The sequence below is a fragment of the Lygodium microphyllum genome, chromosome 1, assembly GCF_053477565.2.
Source record: "Lygodium microphyllum isolate KBCC chromosome 1, Lygodium_microphyllum_v1.1.10, whole genome shotgun sequence".
Lineage (NCBI taxonomy): Eukaryota > Viridiplantae > Streptophyta > Polypodiopsida > Schizaeales > Lygodiaceae > Lygodium > Lygodium microphyllum.
Genome location: NC_141135.1, coordinates 57,043,359 through 57,058,195, shown reverse-complemented (window position 1 = coordinate 57,058,195; position 14,837 = coordinate 57,043,359). Strand labels below are relative to the sequence as shown.

Genomic DNA, 14,837 nt, shown 5'->3' with positions numbered 1-14,837 from the left:
TTCATTTTCTACTTATCCCCCTTAACTGAGTACAGGAGTACTAAGTCTCCCTGTTCAAAACCACACTGCTTGACGTGCTTGTCAAACCAGCTCTTGCGTCGTGCCTTCTCACATATGAGTGCGTGAATGGCTAGAAGACGAGTTTCTGAGAGGCGTTCGAGCTCAACCAGGAGTTGCATCCATGCCTCTTTTCCTTCCCATCGTTCCTGAAGTACTATTCTCAAGCTAGGAACGAAGAACTCTACAGGGAGAATTGCTTCAGTTCCATAGGTCAACCTAAAGGGAGTTTGGCTCGACAGCCATTTTATAAGCTGTACGGTAAGCCCACAAGGCTGCCACCATCAGCTTGTTATCCCAGTCGCTGCGCGAAGTAGAGACTACTTTGGTCAAGATGTTTACAAGAATCTTATTCGTGGATTCCGGCTGGTCGTTTGCTTGAGGGTAGTATGGAGAGGATTTTCGATGGATAATTAGAAAGGTGGATAGAAGATGAGCTATTACTTCATTGATGAAGTGTGTGTCCTGGTCACTGACTAGTTCAATGGGGCAGCCGAATCGTAAAATCACCTGCTTCCACAAGAACTTGGCAGTCGTTCTAGCATCGTTTTTTTGTGTTGCTCTCGCTTCTGCCCATTTCGTTAGGTAGTCTGTGGTTTGGCCTGTGAATACTGTGCAGCTGGGCTTATGGGTCCTATGAAGTCAATTCTCCATTTTTCGAAGGGTTATCGTGCAATGATTGGGGTCAACTCCATCTGATCCTTGCGAATCGGGACCTTTGCCCACTAACACTCGTCACAATGCATAACAAATCGTGTTGCATCATGAAATAGTGTTGGCCACCATATTTGAGACTGCAGTACCTTGCGGGCTATCGTGTTTCCGCTAAAGTCCCCACCAATGATTCCACTGTGCGCCTCTGAGAGCACATCGTGCATCTCATGCTCGCACATGCATCTACACAACAGTCCATCTTGCCCTAGTTGATATAGTTGGCCTGCTATCAACTGGTAGGGTTGGATCTTGAGGATGAGTCGCCTAAGTCTTGCCTTTTCTATCGGTCACTCAAGCAGTCCATGCTCAAGCACCTAGACTATGTCATCTACCCAATATGGCATTAAATCAGCCTTAAATAAATCTCTCTCGCTGGAAAGGTTAAAGAGATGGGTGTTTGGCAATTCATCGGCAATGCCTTCTCCAGTGGCCTCTCCCGTGGGGATGCGTGACATATGGTCAGCCATGTAGTGCTGTTTTCCTTTCCGTACAACCACGGAGAAGTCAAACTCCAAGGGTAGAAGGAGCCACCGAGCTATGCGTCATGTAGCGCAAGGTTTATTCACTAGATATAGCAAGGCTTGATGGTCCACAAAGAAGGTAAAGTGTGTAGCCAATAGATAATGCCAGAATTTCTTCACAGCAAACACCATGGCCAAGCCCTCTCTCTCTGTCATTGAGTAATTCATTTCCATCTTAGTGAGTTGTTTGCTAGCAAAGTTTACTAGGTAGTCTAGGTTGTGTTCGCCAGGTTGGCACAACACTACCCCCACATCAAATTTTGAGGCATCGATATGCATGTGGAAGGTAATGGTCCAATCTGGGGTTCAGTCCATTCAAAGACAATCAGTAAAGGTCTGACAATCAACGCGTAATCCAACACAAACCGCCGATAGTATCCCGTATGGCCTAAGAAGCATTGAACTCTCTTATAGTTGATTGGGGGTGGAAGATCAACAATAACCTTGACTTTCGAGAAGACGGTGGCAATGCCGTTCTTTGACACCACGTGCCCTAGGATGCATCCATGCTTCACCCAAAACTTGCACTTTAAGGGGTTCAGGGAGAGACGATATAGGCGACACCGCTCAAAGACTGCTCGGAGTTTGTCTAAGTGTTCTCTCTAGGTCGAGTGAACACACAAGTCATCTATGAAGACTTCCAACTCTTTGTGAAGCATGTCTTTAAATATGGCACACATGAGGAAATATGGCACACATGAGGCGTTGGAAGGTGGCAAGGGCATTACTCAACCCGAAGGGCATGACTATGTAAGCAAAGGCGCCCCACTCAGTGGCAAAGGCAGTCTTATGCCTATTGGTAGGATACACTTGCACCTAATTGTATCCCAAGAAGCCGTTTAGAAAATTGTAGGCTTCCTTCCCAGCCACTCTTTCAAGCATATGCTCGGTGTACGACAATGGATAGTTGTCTCTCTTAGTAGCAGCGTTCACCTTCTTGTAATTGACGTACACTTTGATTTTTCCGTTCTTCTTCATAACAATGACTATGGGCGATACCCAGTCCATGTGCTCAATTTTGTAAATGAATCCTACTCTCATCAGCTTGTCAATCTCTTCCTTGACCGTGTGAGCATGTTTTGGATTCATAGGGTACGGTCATTGCTTGATTGACATAGCATCTGGCGTCATGGGTATGTTATGAGTCACTACACTCAGATCTACCTCCTTAAGCTCTTCTAAGGACCAAGCGAATACGTCTATGTACTCTCGCAAGAGAGCGACAAGACACGTTTCCTTTTCCTTAGTCAAGTCATCGGCAATGAAGACTAGTCGGGGTGTCTCCCCTTCATGGGCTAGGTTCACCTCCTTGACCTTGGTTGGTCCCTCGATCGGCTCACTCATTTGCCCTTGATGTTTGGCACCCAACAAGATCACTACCCTATCCCCTTTCTTGAATTTCGTAAATCTTTTAGGGAGGTTTTGCGGTTTTCTATGTTCTTCTGTTCATGTGTCTTTGGGTTGTTTTATCCTTTCCACCTTCAACCATCTGCACCTCAAGTGGACGGGTAGGTCCCCCTTGGTGTGTCTGGTCTTGGCCGGCCTAGGTATCCTTGGGTCGCTATTTGAACTTACCTCCGACTCAAAGTCAAACTCCTCGTCTTCGCTAGAAAAGGTGGTCTCCCTTGGTGGTCGCAACTCAGATAGTGACTCTGTCCTAAGCATTGGTGTCATACTGGACTGGGCTAGGCCTGCTTGATCGAAATCTATGGCTCCTACGTGTTCCAACCAGGCGCAGTCACAATCAATACGCATGACCCCTCGCTCTATCCTGAAGGCACTCTTTTTCTGTGGCTTGGAATCTGCCTGTATTTGTTATATTTTCCATCCCTCAGTGTCGTATTCTACGGTATCCATCTCACCCTCGCTTTCGTCACTAAAAGATTGGCAGTCGTCGTATTCGTCGTTGGAGTTCTCTTTGTTAGACTGCTCGTCGTCTCCTGATATTGGTATATCCCTTGTCTTTGATCGGGGATTAAGGCCTAGTTGTACATGAGGTTCAAGTCATGCATCCTGGTACATTGCCACTTGGATTCATCTAAGAGATTGTGGAGTGGTTTGAAGTTTGCTGCTGGATTGCCAGCTAGCTTGCCCATTATATATTCCAGAATCTCATGGAGTTCCCTCTTGTTATTGGGCACTTGGAAGGTGACAGGTTTAGGTCTCCCTTGAAGGGTTCCTGCCATCATGCAAACTGGTACGGAGAGTGCGTCTTTAGACTTACCGATTGTCTTGATGGCTTGCTCGTATGCCTCATGATCTGAGAATGGCAAGTCGATTGTAGCAAGGACATGCATCCAATTTCACTTGTCCTCTGGGCATGGAATATACTTGGTAAAGGGTCCATAGGACTTCTTGACTTGAGCGTTCCCTTTAAGCATCGCGGAGATGGCATCCAAGTCAAGTAATGAGGTCTTCCAGGTGTCCATCTCTACCCTCACAGCATCTGTTCTATTGCCAAGGAAGATTAAGCCGTTACCCCAATCTTCGATGACTCTGGCATTGCGCATCCAGGGTCGGTTTAATAGGATATCATAGTCCACAACCTTCATGACTATAAAGTCACTAGAGAACTGGACACCTGCGATTTTCACTGGCCAGTTTTTTAGCAGACCGAATGGTTTCACTCTCATACCATTTGCTAGTGTGGCATTGAACCTAGCAGTCTCAACAAGTGGGTTTCCCCAAGTCTCCGAGCGGCTGATTTTTGGGCCGAGTCCCAGAATCGGCCTTCGGCCCTTTGTCTTTTGGCTGACTTGGCCCAAAACCCTACTTGGCCTACCTGAGTGAAGCAGTCGGCCCCACTTACAAACTCAGCCCTCGGCCCATTCGAGCGACCCAATTCGGCCCTTGGCCCGCGCAAAACTCAGCCCTAAGGCCCATGTGCCTCGGCCCGTCCGAGTAGACTCCCTTAGCCCATTCAAGTGACCCCGTCCGAGTCGTCCATTTGGCCCTCGGCCCGTGCGCCTCAGCCCGTCCGAGCCACCCACTTGGCCCTTGCAATTCCGACAAGTTGGGCCGAGTGTGGACTTTTCCAAAATTTCCAGAAATTTGACTAGACCCAGCTAGAGCTTAGCCGCACAACCTGTCACTAGTCGTCCTGATGCTCAGAACTCGATTCAGGTGCAAGGAATATGCAAAATCATAAGGCGCAGCCGCTTAGTAGCTTGCATAGGTTGTTGTGAGACCTAGAGTCCTAGAGACAACCCGATGAGCCATAAACCCTAATCGGACCAAGAATGAGCAAGGCAATGTAGCAGGAAAACCCAAACCCTGTCAAGACGACCAGAGAATTGTTCGACAAGCCTACTAGACCCAAAACGAAGCGAGAGTGCGTAAGACGCTTAGATATAGTTTCCGCACTCACCTTGAAATTCCGCACTTGAAGTACACTTAAGGAAAACTGAAAGCTTGATTGAGCACAAGTGCACGGGAAGGAACACACACACTGAGAGGAGATAAATTCAGGATTGTATTTAATAAGTTAAGGAACTCACTTAGATAAACAACTCAAGGAACCCACCAATAGGAGAAGACCCAAAGATATAGACAGACTATCGACACATGGAGTGGGACCAAGCAAGTGGCGCCAAACAGGTGGATTTGACAAACTTACTCAACCTGATCGATAGCTTGGTGGAGCACGAGAACATGACGATGGCAGAAGAAAACCTAGACCGCAGGCCGAACGAGGAACTCGACTTATTAGGAGCCTTCCCAAAGGCAATTCAATAGTTGGTTAGTAGCTACAATGCGCACGCCCGGTATGAGCACCGCGGGAGGACATCAGATGCCATCATCGCAGACTTAGAAGAGGAGAGGAAGCTAGCCCACAAGGCATTGCAAAGCATAATAGAGTACAACGGGTCCTGATCCTAGTCGGTAGAAACCAAACTGATCAGGAGAGAGCCCTGGAAGGAGACTTAACGCTAATGAGCGAGCTTCTCATGAAGCGATTGCTAGACAACATAGCAGCAGAGCAAAGTGCCGCAGCACTAGCAGTATCACTGTTAGTGGAATTAGGAGCAAACCAAGGCTCCAAGAGTTAGTCCAAAATCCCAATCGTTGCAAAGCAGCTCGACAAGTACCAGCCCCACGACGATCCATACAGTTTTGTAGAGCAATTCAAGCAAGTCTGTGAAGCCTTCAGCCTCATCGACCTGACTCAGCGCTCTCAAGCGTTCGGGCTTTGCTTAGGTGACAAGGGTAGGAATTGGTATACGAGTTTAGATACCGCAAAGCGAACCAACTTCAATGGCCTTAAGAATCTCTTCATCAAGAGATTTGCCGAACCTAGATACTCCGACAATCTGCTAGTGCGACTGATGAATGTCAAGCAGAAGGAGAATCAGGACATTCGTGATTATGTGACCCACGTGAGGAGTCTCTTCAAGAGAATCTCTATGGGTGAACGACCAACTGAAAGAGTAGTGTCAATTGTATTCATCAGCAGAATTCGAAATGAGGAACAGTATAAGGCTTTGGCAAGTAACTCAAGCTTGCAGCAAGACGTGCTAGCTAGGGTTTTTGAGGAAGCCATTAGAGTCGACGACCAACTGAAAGAGAAAAGCTCCAGGAGCTTAAACTCAGAAGAAACCAACTCGCGGAGCTCAGAGAGTGCTTTAACCTCTAGCGAACGATCAGGCCCAACCACCCAAGATAAGGGGAAAGCCACCGAGACAAACTAGGACTTGGTTGATGTAAAGATGGAGATGGCCAAGCTGCAAGACATGTTGAGATGACCAATGCGCCCACACGTCCAATGCGTATACTGTGGCGGAAACCACTTGCCAGCCGAGTGTCAAGACCCTAGGTCAAGACCTTGCGCTAACTGAGGTATCTCGGTCACAATGTTGCGCATTGTAGATTACCAAGAAGACTTCCGCTCGCAACCATACGGCCAGCCCTACCTAGCGAACAGGCCGTATCCATTCTTTGGAAGGGGAGCCCCATTGGCCCTTCCTGCATCTAACGACATTAAGTCGGCTGTTCCTAGGATGGACATAAACCCTACAGGCATACCTAGACCGCCTAGCCCCTACATAACCCATCCACCGAGTGACTCTCCAGTCCACTACGTGGAAGAGCTGAATGAGGAAGAGACTTACGTATACCCTTACGTCTCGCACGACGACAAGGGCGACGTAGTCCTTATGGACTATCGACCAGTACCGGTGATGGCATTAGGAAGAGGACGAGGTAGAGGCCTAGGGGGACAGACACAGGATCCAATCACATGTTGAACTTGTGGTCACCCAGGGCATGTCTCATCACGTTGCCCTAAGAGGGAGCAGCAGAACAGAGACAAAGTTGACCTAAGGTGCGTTGAGTGCGGGATTACTCATCTCTTCATCGATTGCCCAAAGCAAAAACCATCTTCGAGTTCAGTCAACATGCCATCTGTCCCATTGGGGTTGTTTGGTGTCGAGAACCTTGATGGGGAGGCCACACCTATCCCATTGCGGGTCATGACTCGTGCCTAGACGAAGCAGGCCGGCTTATCACTGCCAGGGCCTAGCAACCTCGATGTAGCATCGATAGGGAATAAGAGCCGTAGGCAGAGAAAGAAGAGGCCTGAAGCTAAGGTTGCACAGAAAACTGAGAGTGCTACTACTCTACCTACTGGAAAGAAGGTCACTGATGCAGAGGTAGAAACTTTAGCCCCTAAGACGGCCAAAAAGGGAAGTGCTAAAGTAGGGGAATACCTGCATCCGAAGCACCAACTAGAGCCCATAAAGAAAGTAAATGAATGGGTGAAAGAGGCCAAAGAGCACCTAAAGGACACTGAGCCCATCCTAGAGGACGAGATCGATGATCTCTTCAGCATAAGCACACGAGTCTCACCCCCTCGAACAAAGTCGGGGGATGCAGCCTCACCACAAGCAGTACCGCTTAGGCCAAGTCTTCATGCTGCAGGCCCGCAAATCAATCAGGGCCATTGGCCAGGACAATCTGGAGTAGGAGAGAGATGAGTAGCCAACGACCTTCTTACCACGTTGGTAACCACCCCTGTAATGTTAAGTTTGGGAGACTTGCTTAAGTAGCATCCCACCCTATGGCAAGACTTGAAACATTGGGTTGAAGGATCACGAGAGCAAGCTGATGATCTGCACGACCATGATGCAACGACATAAATATCGACTCTGATGCTGCACTCTGTGCCAAAGTCCTTGCACGTTAATGCCTTCTGGGAGGGCACCGAGATGCATGCAGTCTTACCGGTCCTAGCCCTAGGCGACACAATGAGAAAGGGGATCGTAGACACGGGAGCTGGGGTTAGTGTGCTTAGCCACACAGTGCTTTGTTATACTTGATTTTATCCACCTCCACTGCTTGAAGAAAACACTACTCATGAGTGTTTCTTTTGCTCCTTTGTACTGCATGCACCATGAGTGTTTCACAAACTACTTAGCTGGCACCTACATCCAAGGCGACCACCATACCTTACACAAAACATGCTCTACACAATTGAGATTGGATCATGAATAGCACAATAGTAGGAACTTCCTAAGTGATTGATGCATCACATAGATCACATGACCCTTGCACACAACATGCTCTACATAATTGAGATTGGATCATGAATAGCACAATAAGAACTTCCTAAGTGCTTGATGCATCACATAGATCATATAAGCCTTGTGGACACACATAAGTACTACCCAAATTGAAATCACATTGATCTTGTGATTCTACACCCTATTGGGTAGTGATATACACCACCATGGCTAACTCAAAATCTTGCACTGTAATGACTAATCTAGAAGGTGACATACACCACTATGATCAATATAATGGCCACCTCCATTGAGGCGGAACATCACTTGTATGTTTGTGCCCAACACCACCATGAGTGCAAGTCAAACCACCTTGATTGCTAAGCATCTAGATATTAGAAAGCACCACCTTGAGTCACTTCCTTCTCCCTCATGCTCACCTTGAGTGTCTTTCATTAACACAACTTGACCTAGATACCTCTACACATCACTTGAGTGTATTGAATTGAGTAGACCATTACCGCACCAATAGAGAGACATGTTGCTTCACAATCATTATTGATCACCACAATTGGTAAAAATCGCCTCCTTTGTAGTCTTACATTAACAATCAAACACAAAGTCACCCAAGTCTTATAGCATGTTCATGGAAGGTAGAAAGTTTGTCAATGCCTTAAGTCCAAATTTCTTGAAGTGTCCTAAGACCTAGACATTATACCTTAAAGAATATATTACCTTAGTGTCTAAGTTTAATTGAGACCATAATTAACTATCGATTAATACATCATCTTAAGTGCTTTTGGGCTAAAGTCTTATGAATTTACTTTGCTTGGGAGATCAGACTTTAGTAAAACAAAGATAATTGTATTATTCATCCTTAAGACAATTCTTAGTGCACTAAAGGAGTACTCACTGAGCTACATTAAGGCATAGAAACCCCTAAAGGACTACTAAAACTAAGACCAAACTCGAAGACTTTCCAATCTTGCCAAGAAAGACTATAAGCCAAGCTATTTAGACTACATATGCTTTGAAGGTTCTAACCATATTTGCAATAAGGAGGGACTGGCCTCCCACCTTGATTCAAGGCTTGATCTAGACCTCATAGGGAGAATGTTGTGACTTGGCCAAACCCTAAGAAAGCCATTAGAAGTTAACTTGACCAATTCATGAGTCCAAAGGGTAATCCTTCTAGGACTATTATCAAGTACTTTGAGTGGACCAATATACCCTTGATGACCCATAATAATTGACTAATGACTTGAACCAAGGGACTAGCAAGGAGCGGTACTACAAAGCTAAGAGAAACAATCTTAGATTGAGTAGAGTATACATTAAAAATGGACTAAATTTGATCAAATTAGGCTACATAGACCTTAAAATTGAGAATTAAAAGACAAAAACCTACCATTTGCTCTTGTAGAGCAAGACTTGTTTGTAATCATCTTAGAGAAAAAGAGCTATAGAGAACTCGACCTTCTAAGATGAACAAAAGTGGTCTATCAAACCAATAAGGGCTTTAATGAAAATTTTTGTAACATACTTTGACCATTGTACAACAAGGATAAACCAAGCTCAGGACTTGCCTTGTCTTGAAGGCAATTTCCTCTAAAGAACTCCCATCCCTCTACTTTCTATGATTGCATAGGTGAAATCATAAATCAAGAAGAGCAAGGGCATTCAAGATGGTGAAAGAATGCATATCCACTTCTTTAAGGCCTTGAAATACTGTAAGGTCTTAAGGACGCAACTTGCAAGCAAATCCTTGGACGAGAACTCATAGATGCACAAGCCACAAGTGTGGCATGATAGAATGGACCCCTACAATAGTAAGAGGAGTGAAATATATTGGTTAAGTACATTTTTATATAATCCATTACACCATTGGATCTTCTTTTGTGAGCCAATCCTCCCCAAAGAAGTAGCATCAAGGCCAATCCTCATTGGTTAGGTGCTTGTTGGTAGAGGTTGTTTCTTACTTGTTGGTAGATGGTTGATACATGTCAAGGACCAATGTAAAAAAAAAAAAAAAACGTGCTAATATGAATGTGAGATGACACATCACTTTCTTTTTGTTGGTTGATATGTCATACCCATGGTATGAAAATGGTTTTATGAGTCGGTAGTTCATGCGCAACACATTGCTTGTCTTGCATGCATATGGAGTCAATCTTCTATGCCCCAATTCATAGAAAAACTTACTTTGCACCAATAAGATTGCTCATACTTCGTATCACTTTGATGTTAGAGCTTATGATGTAAGGCCCTTACCACACACAAGTTAACTCGCGCAAACAAATGCATTGGCTTCCAATAAAGCACCCATGTGCAAGTAGCTAATTTTGGGGGCCCACTCATGGCAATGAAACTTGTTGAATGATAAGTAGCTATTTTTTTCCAAGAAAAATGATTAAGCTTGTGCTATCTCAAAATGTTTTGCTACATGTAGTATTTAGCTCTTGTACTTGCTTATGTCTTTAAAAGCAAAATATACATAGGGTAAATGAACCAATATAGTTGCACACCTAACTTACCACATTTGCACCTCACATTGCATAATTGGTCTTGCCGTGTTTATGTTTACTCTCGAGATGAAGGTGAAGCAATAAAAGTTGTGCGTGTGTGATTAACTATAGCACCCTATAAAATACCAAAGACAAATCACATGGAAATAATGAGCTTGCCAAAGAGGAATGAATGCTCACTTATGCAAGAATGAGCACATTCGAGTAATGAAACATGCATGTGAACCCCTATCCTTGCTTACAGAGACTATCAATGCTATTGTGAGCCAATCCTTTCGAGTCTCTTTGGTATCACTAGCCCTTGCCATCATCAAGGGTTTGTTTCATTGCTAGTGCTTGCTCCCAAGTGGTCTCTTTATTGTAGGATATTTTTAATTAAAAAATATTTTGTATACATTACCATAATAAGTTTTAAACAAATTCCCACTATAATTCCCACATTGTGAATTATGATGACATCACAAGCTTCTATGAGGGAGGGATTGCATACCTTGCTAGGCGCAATTGCTGGCCCTTTGCGCCAAACTCGGTGGCTCCCTCGCCACGAAAGCTCTTGACGTGGATCATTTGAGGGAAAAGTGAGGGGAAAAGAGCACCCAACAAGAGTTCTTGTCCAGGACCACTCGTAAATGATTACATGATGATATTATATTATATGATGATTTATTATATTATCAAAGGGCAATTACATAGTTAAAGAAGAGCGTATGGGTATGTGATGGGGACTTTGAGGGTTAGGGTTTCACAACGGCTCTCAGCGAAGAAAATCTTCTTCCAGGTTCCAGGCTCTTTTCTTTCCTTCAGTTTCTTGTTAAGACCATCTTCTAGTCTCGTCCAGCCTTTCCATTTCTTCCCAGTTAGGGTTCTGTTCCCTTCCCTTGTGTTGTGTGTTTCCTGTGCCTCTCTCCGCCATAGCCGTGTGGAGCAGCTTTGATCATCCTCAGCAATACCACTCTCATCATCCAGCAACTTGACAGGCAAGCCCTCCGCCCTCTCTCCTGTACTCGCTTTGGTAAGTCCGACCTTGCCACACCCGTTTCAGCTCTGCTGCCATACCTTTTTTTAACCTTGAATGAACAAGGCGGACGTTCGCACTCTCTCACTCACTCACTCTCTCTCTCTCTCTCTCTCTCTCTCTCTCAAACTCAAGAGACGCAGATACTTAGTTCCTGTTCTTTAACCTAATCTCTCTTTCTCTCCCTGTCTCTTAAAATCAAAGACAGATTCTTGTTTCCTGTTTTTTTAATTAAACCTAGCTGTGTACTCCTGGGATATTTCCATTCAATAGCTCGTAAGGCGTCAAGAGTCTAACCTCCTGTCATGTATACCAGTCTCTCTTGCCCTGGTGCAGAGAAACCCTAACCTGTGCTGTTTTAGTTCGGCATTATCTTTTGCATCCTTGTTTCCTGAAGGCCTAGCAGAGGAAATTTTGATCTTTTAGTAGCTGCAAGCATCCTGTTTTTAGGTTACAATTAAGCTCTTCTGTTCCGAATATCAAGTGTCTGCATCTGTTGATCTATCACTAGTCTTGACTAAAGTCACGTAGCAGCTGTTTATGTAAGCCACAATTTGACATAAATTCAGTTCCTTGTTCTTGGAGTCTGCTTCCATTACACCTGCAATTTGTGCTCCTTATGAGGACGGGACTCCTTCCAATGGCTTGCTCAGTTTCTAACAGTCTTTGGCTTAACCTTTTTGCCCAATCAACCGACCATCCTTGTCCTCGTTCTTTTACTCTTTCAGGTCTCCCTATCAAGCCTTTCGTTCGTGTTGCAGCCCATACCTCTCTATGGATACCTACCTTGGATCTACGGGAAAGCGCATGTACACACACTACGATGATGAAAAAGCACTTGAATCCAATGGGCGACAGAAGAAAAGACCTAATCCTGATCAGAGCCCTCAGTCTGATGATGTGGAGTACCGCATCCTGTGCCCTTCTTCAAAGATCGGAAGCCTGATTGGGAAGGGAGGGGCCTCAATCAAGGCATTGCGGCATGATTGCAAGTCAAAGATAAAGGTGGAGGATCCTGTCGAGGGATCAGATGAGAGAGTTATATACATCTGCTCGACCAGAGAAAACCGAATTCCTGGCACTCAGAGCCTGTGCCCTGCTCAAGAGGCTCTATTCAGAGTGTTTGGGAGGATTGTAGAAGCAGACATGGGGGCCTCTGATGATGATGAACCTCCTCCTCCTGTAATGGCACGTCTCCTTGTGCCTCACAGCCAGATTGGTTGCTTGCTGGGAAAAGGAGGCAAGATTATTGAACAGATGAGGCGAGAAATACCCTGTCAAATAAGAGTCATGCCAAAGGATCAGCTTCCAGCATGTGCTTCCAGTGATGATGAGTTGGTGCAGGTGCTTGTCTCTGGCTTACTTATTTTATGCCCTAAGAGTTTGTACTTTTCTTATAGATGACTTTAGCTCCTGTGAGATTTGAGAGTTATTGTTTTGATGCCAGTGTATTGGTATATGCCTTCTTTTTGTGTTCATTCCCTTTCTTTCATTCTGTTACGGTTTGCTTGGAATAACTGTGTGCTGACAGCAGAACGGTTATTCTATTTGATGTTCTTCTGCACACTCTGGATATTGCGAGTTTAGTTAACACTGTTTTGACCTTGCAGCTGTCTGGTGATCCTATCCTGGTCAAGAAGGCCTTGAATGCAGTTTCTTCTCGGCTTTTTGGGAACACTCCCAGGGAGCAGGGAGGCTCCTTTATGCCTCCTGCCCCCAATTCTAATATGCTGGCGATGACAGGCGGCGGGGGACTGTATCCTACTGGAAGTTACCTATCTCAGGGCTTGACTCCTACTCTTGGGGGTTCTATGGTGGGCCTTGGGGGCTATTCCCTTTCATCTCTTGGAGGTTATGGTGGAACTGGTCTTGGAAATGCATGGTCACTTGGTTCTGGTCTAGTACCACCTGTTCTAGGAACTGCTGGGGTTGGGTCCAATCAGATGGAAGGTGGCACTGAAGAAGAACTTGTTCTTCGAATCCTTTGCCCGAATGATAGAATCGGCAGTGTGATTGGGAAGGGTGGGAATGTAATCCGTAAAATGCGGGAAGAAAGTGGTGCTAAAATTCAAATTGGAGACCCAAGTTCTGATTCTGACGAACGTGTAATTGAAATTACATCCGTTGAGGTAATCTATCAATTTCACAGGGTTTTCCTCCAATGCCTGTATGGTATGCTTTTAATCCCTTCTTTTTGGTTAGGTTATGGAGAGCTTCAGATCTCCTGGAATTGAAGCGGCCTTGCAAGTGCACCGTCGATTAGTGGAGTTACAAACTGAGAAGGACAAGGATAGTAACTCATTTACCGCTCGTCTACTTGTGCCTGCTATTAACATTGGCTGTGTATTGGGGAAAGGTGGCAACATAATAAGTGAAATGAGGAAAACAACCAGGGCCAACATCAGGGTTCCTCCCAAAGATGAGCTCCCCAAATGTGCCAATGATAATGATGAACTTGTGCAGGTAATATGCATTTACTTCTTGTTATCGAATGTGAAGTTTTTATTGGATCCAGTTATTGACTGTTACTCTCTGTTTCCTGATGTATTTTGTCCTGAAGTATTTCCCCCGATACTGCTGTTATGCTACTCTTCTGTCTCACAGTTCTCAAATTCACTTCCAACATGTTTAGTTAGGTTCTAGCACGTGGTCTTACTCTCAGGGTAGCATTATATTGAATGGTTGTGTTTCTATCAGAACAACAGTATGTTTTACAGGTGATTGTTGTGTTTGTCTTACCAGATCATGGGAGATCAAGCAGTGGTTTTTGATGCCCTTAATCAAGTTTTAAATAGGCTAAGAATGAATATTTTTAAGGGGCACGAAGGTGCGACAATGCTTCCTCTGTCAGGTGCAGGCTATGGAGCAAGTAATCCGTATCTGTCAAGCTATGGTGGGAGATATGATACATCTGCTGGAGGGATGTACCCCTTAACCAGCGTTGGGCTTGGGATGGATTATGGTGGTTATGGAACAGGGACAGGTGTTCAAGCATCTTCAGGAAGGGGGACGAAGGACTTGAAAAGGCGCCGCTAAGCATTGCCTATGCCTATTCTATGTATGAGGTTCCAATTAGGCATTCATAAGTTTTGCAAAAGTTTCAGCACAGGCACATCTCTTGGCTCAAGGCTCTTCTGGCTGGTGACCTTGTGACATAGGTACTGACATAGTTAGATGCTCCACTAAATTTTCTGCTGATACTTAAATTTGACCACCATAGCTTTTTGGATCTCTCCTTGTAATCTTTCACACTGAAGTAGTTATGTTTCTTTCTTAGACAAATGATGTTTTCTCTGAGAGTTGTCATTTAATGAGTGAGAGTTTGGTCGTGCTATATTTGCTCTTCTACCAAAATTGTAGTTTAAGAGAGCCTTGAAACCCAATGGCCAATAAGATAAACATGGGTGGCAAAAGAGATTGATGTGCAAAAAGATGAAAGTTGGCAAGTTGAGGTTTAAGTATCAATATTGAGGTAACTACTTGAATACTGTTGATACATTTCTGCAGC

The 14,837-nt window shown here is 44.9% G+C and overlaps 1 protein-coding gene across 2 annotated transcripts; it reads left to right on the top strand.

The window, feature by feature from the left end:
• Positions 1–11,071: 11,071 nt before the first annotated feature.
• On the top strand, positions 11,072–14,611 carry LOC148041146 (KH domain-containing protein At4g18375-like). Of its 2 annotated transcripts, none has more exons than XM_087677027.1 (5): positions 11,072–11,291; positions 12,058–12,673; positions 12,940–13,458; positions 13,532–13,792; positions 14,072–14,611. In XM_087677027.1, exons 2-5 carry the CDS (start codon positions 12,104–12,106, stop codon positions 14,363–14,365), a joined length of 1,644 nt encoding a protein of 547 aa, XP_087533153.1. In that variant the 5' UTR covers positions 11,072–11,291; positions 12,058–12,103; the 3' UTR covers positions 14,366–14,611. The 2 variants fall into 2 exon arrangements, with proteins under 2 accessions (XP_087533153.1, XP_087533155.1); XM_087677029.1 differs by having other exon boundaries at positions 11,072–11,326.
• The last annotated feature ends 226 nt before the right edge of the window (positions 14,612–14,837 follow it).

Excerpts from the sequence above, each read along its gene's own strand:
- LOC148041146 (XM_087677027.1), top strand. The coding sequence starts at position 12,104 with ATGGATACCTACCTTGGATCTACGGGAAAGCGCATGTACACACACTAC. Across the intron at positions 12,674-12,939 it reads GTGATGATGAGTTGGTGCAG|CTGTCTGGTGATCCTATCCT; the intron begins GTGCTTGTCTCT and ends TTGACCTTGCAG. Across the intron at positions 13,793-14,071 it reads ATAATGATGAACTTGTGCAG|ATCATGGGAGATCAAGCAGT; the intron begins GTAATATGCATT and ends TTGTCTTACCAG.